Genomic DNA, 3,978 nt, shown 5'->3' with positions numbered 1-3,978 from the left:
AGGAGAAGCAATAGAGGAGAGTCACCTCTGGTGCGATGGAGAAGAGAGTGTGCGATGGAGAAGAGAGGAGAAGAGAGTCAATTGGGGGTTAGGGTTTTTAACCTCAATTTAGGGACCAAATTGAGTCAAAACAGTTTACGTCGCCACGTCAGCTAGCCGTTGTGCTGACAGCGTGTCACCAACGAGTCCAGGTCAGCTTTCCGGTTGCGCCAATTGGACGAAATTGATCGGAAGAACGAGTCTGACTTTCGGAGTGCAACTTCATGAATGAATATGAGTAATTTTTAACTTCAGGGATCACTATGAGATTCGAGGGTAATTTCAGGGACCACTTTGAGACTTATCTCAGAGAGGAGTGAGGAGGAAGGCGATCGAAATAGAAGCGTCAAGAGGAAAAAGGATGAGGAAGTGGAAAAAGTGGGTCTGAGATTAAAAGAAAGAAAGTGACGGAAAGAGAAGGATTAATTTTAAAATATCAAATAATTTTTTAAGATTGGAATAGTTTTATCAATTGGAATACATTTTTTAGGGGAACCAAATTTGAGCTTCCTAAAATACTAGTTATCAATATCGTTCACTGCTTTACAAACTTACATTGTGATATAAAGCTTTTTAAGGAATTTATGATTAGAAGATAACTAATTAGAAGCTGCTGGGCAGGGTAATACTAGTGAAGTAAGGAAACCCATATGTAAATCGTGACAAAAAAACAGTCTTACATGTAGACACTAACAAAGAACACATTTGTATTTTTCATAGATTTCTACTACAACTGTTTTTTGGTAGTTCCAATGCCTTTACTAAAACATAGCATGACATTAGAATCTTAAATAAAAGGGTTAAGTATGATTTTAGTTCTATCGTAGAGGTCAAAAATTTATTTTATTTTTGGCCTTTTTTCGTAACAAAATTATCCCAAAAGTTTTAGTTTGTTTTAAAATCGTCATTTTTACCAAAATTTTTTATTTTTATTATTAAATTATCCTTAATAAAAAATAAAAAAAGAAATAAAATGTGTAAAGGGGGAAGGGGGAAGGAAAAATGTGAAGGGAGAAGGGTGGGAGGGGGGTGTTCGGGAAGAAGAGGGAGAAGGTAAGGGGAGGGGTCCTCGCTGCCGCCGCCGCTCATCGTTCGGTCCTCATCATCTCTGCTGGATCTCGTTGCCAGATCTCGCCGTTGCTCTTCTCCCTGGCTCAACGTCGACGGTAGCAGATCCTCGAGGGTGGACATCGCACGCCGCTCGCCGTTTTTGCTCCTCTTCCTCGCTCGGTCGCCGGTCGTCGCTGCTCCTCGCCGGTTTCTGGTTTCTTTTGGTTCTCCTGCTTGTGCTTCTGATTATCAATTCTTCTGATTTCTGTTCTTTTATTGTTCTTTTGATTCCATTATCCATTGTTTTTTCTGAGTTTTAAGTTCTAGTTGTTTTTCTGAGTTCTGGATTCTGAGATTCTGAGTCTTGATAATGATAATAATTTTTTGAGTTGTGAGTTATGGGTTCTTGTTGTTCTTTTGTTGTTGTTGTTCTTGTGCTTGTAGCTACTTTTGTTGTTGTTGTTCTTTTGATTTCATTGTGATTCTTTGCTTCTGATAATTGGTGTTGCTTCTATTCTGTTTCAGCTTCTGTATTTGGTTGATTTTGAGAAAGGAAAAAGGTATTTTCGTTTGAAGGAATTTTAAAACAAACTGAAACCTGAGACTATTTTATAGCGAAAAAAAAAGCCGAGTCGACCTCAACGTTAGAGATCAAAATCGTACTTAACCCTAAATAAAACTTACACGTTTGTTCTATTCCCATTCAAAATATCACATTGAAGGTTCAACACTACTAGAGTTAGCTAAACTCCCATTTAAAGTATAAGATTTTGTTTGTCTACATTTAGTTTGTTGCTTTTTTGCACAAAAATAGGAAGTGCTTTTGAATTGATTCAAAATTCAGAAAGACGGAAACTAAATTAACAAATGAACATATACGCCATCTTGTGCATCGCATGATTGAAACATTAATGAATCTCTGCAGAACCCCAAATAAAGATTCTTCATTTCTCATTTCTCCTCCTTAATTTTGGAGAACAAGTGATTGAGGCCAGTTGTCAAAGCTGATGTGGTGGTCAATGATGCTTTAAATATGCCGAGAGCCTGATTAAACAAACATAATGCAATTTAATTAGCAAAAGGTGCTTAACAACCTTTCAAGCAATTTAGCCCGAGTTCTCAATTTTCAAAAGTTTAAGAGAAAAAATTAAAGAATTTTACATTTTCAATTGATGCTTAAAATAAAAAACAAAATTTAGACATACAGTTACCTCATTGATACCAATGCTGATCATTTTCTCCACCAAGTCACAAATGGGAGTATTAGTACTATTTAAAAGAGATATAACAGAAATGGATAACATTGGTGTCACAATTAAATCATCGGTTGCAAAGTATAGTGTTGGCCCTTTAGCAAATCCTTTTTCACTTCCTCCGTTATCTGTGGGATCAAACATATCCAATTCTAAAGCTTCACATCCTCTACATGTGGATAGATAGTGACAGCCGAGTGCCGTGTCAAAATAATACGTTGGAGCATGAGATTCATCAAGTGGAATAATCTGGTTGCTTAATTTGAATTGTGGGGCAAGCAGAGGAGAAACAAGCATGTCTTTCACTTCCTTTGAAACAAAATAATCCTCACTTAAACCAACAATGCTGTTATACAATGCATCCATGCTTCCCATACAAGAATTTCCTTCCAACAATTTAACAACAGCTCCCAAAGGAAATGTTAGGAAGCTGTAAAGCATGTCAGCAAAATCTTTTTTCCCTTGGACAAACAAAATCCTACTATCAGATTTTCTCTGCACAACTTTCACTTCAATTTTCTTGCTACAACTACCACCTTTAGATGCAATGTCAAACAGACGTATTGGGCTTAAAAATGTCCAAATAGAAGGCTTCTTTTCCAAGAACGCATATGACAGTGTTGTCTTTGAGACCAAACTAATCTTGAGCAATTCCAATACCTAATCAATAATATGGACAGATAAATGGTATAGTCACAATGGAAACTTTTCAATATTTTTCAAAACAAAAAATAAAAAAATGAAGAAATATACTAAGAGAATGAATTCAAGCTTCATGTATAATAACCTGTTTCTTAGTGACATTCACAGTTACTTGTTCCACTGGACGCATGTCATCTGTTCCAGAATCCTTGAACATATCACACATGGCATCCATGGAAATTGGCACAACCTTGAGTTCGTCGCTGATTAAAAAGGCCACACCACTCTTAACAAAGCCATCAAAGACATCGGCAGAGAATAGTGGGGAAATAGTTTTTGCACACAATAGCTACATTGCTTGTTTGAAAAAGTGCTCGCCTCCACCTTGGTTTGGTGGTGTCTACACCTACGAATGTTGTTGCATACATAGTAGGTTGTGGGTTTTGTGTTATCAATGTTGAGCTTCATTTTCTTTATATAAGGCTCCATGGAGTTTCTCGGTTGCAGTAGCATCTCTTTACACGTTTCAGTAGTCAGATACTCACTTTCATCAAGATTTGCAACACTTGAATAAAGAGAACTTAGTGATCCAACTTTAACTGGCTGCAAATCTTTCTCCTCCTTTGCCACAAGCCTTGCAATGGTTCCCAAAGGAAGAGTAAGGAGCTAAATAGAACATCAACAAAGTCTTTTCCTGCTTCACCGAACACAACTTTGTTCTTCTCTTTGTTTACTGTCAGTTTAAGTGGAACCTCCATTGTTGATTAAATGTTTACTTGAATATAACCCTTCTATATCTTGGATTTGACTCGTCTGAAGTTGTTCATTTACTTTAAAGAAAAAAGTAACGCAATCTAAGTCATTGATAATATAAATGGTTGTGATCATCTTAAATAAATAAATGCATTAAAAGAAGTTAAAAGTAGATTTTTTAATAAGATTCCTTACAAATTGTGCGGCAACTACAGTAGCTTCCAAGACCGCGTGATTTCTT

General features: G+C 36.5%; 1 protein-coding gene across 1 annotated transcript; it reads right to left on the bottom strand.

The window, feature by feature from the left end:
* Positions 1-1,668: 1,668 nt before the first annotated feature.
* On the bottom strand, positions 1,669-3,741 carry LOC114927570 (uncharacterized). Its single transcript, XM_072234684.1, has 3 exons — positions 3,130-3,741; positions 2,301-3,002; positions 1,669-2,133 (listed from the first exon to the last, which is right to left on the bottom strand). Exons 1-3 carry the CDS (start codon positions 3,217-3,219, stop codon positions 2,041-2,043), a joined length of 885 nt encoding a protein of 294 aa, XP_072090785.1. The 5' UTR covers positions 3,220-3,741; the 3' UTR covers positions 1,669-2,040.
* Between the last annotated feature and the right edge of the window lie 237 nt (positions 3,742-3,978).

The sequence above is a fragment of the Arachis hypogaea genome, chromosome 4 (genome assembly GCF_003086295.3).
Source record: "Arachis hypogaea cultivar Tifrunner chromosome 4, arahy.Tifrunner.gnm2.J5K5, whole genome shotgun sequence".
Taxonomy (NCBI): Eukaryota; Viridiplantae; Streptophyta; class Magnoliopsida; order Fabales; family Fabaceae; genus Arachis; species Arachis hypogaea.
The sequence above is the reverse complement of the archived record's forward strand: the minus strand, read 5'-3'. Positions and strand labels throughout refer to the sequence as shown.

What these genes read in the sequence shown, in the direction of transcription:
- LOC114927570 (XM_072234684.1), bottom strand. Translation starts at nt 3,219, where the DNA reads ATGGATGCCATGTGTGATATGTTCAAGGATTCTGGAACAGATGACATG. An exon ending in TGAATGTCACTAAGAAACAG is followed by an intron (nt 3,003 to 3,129) that starts GTTATTATACAT and finishes ATTATTGATTAG; the next exon opens with GTATTGGAATTGCTCAAGAT. An exon ending in TCAGCATTGGTATCAATGAG is followed by an intron (nt 2,134 to 2,300) that starts GTAACTGTATGT and finishes TTGTTTAATCAG; the next exon opens with GCTCTCGGCATATTTAAAGC.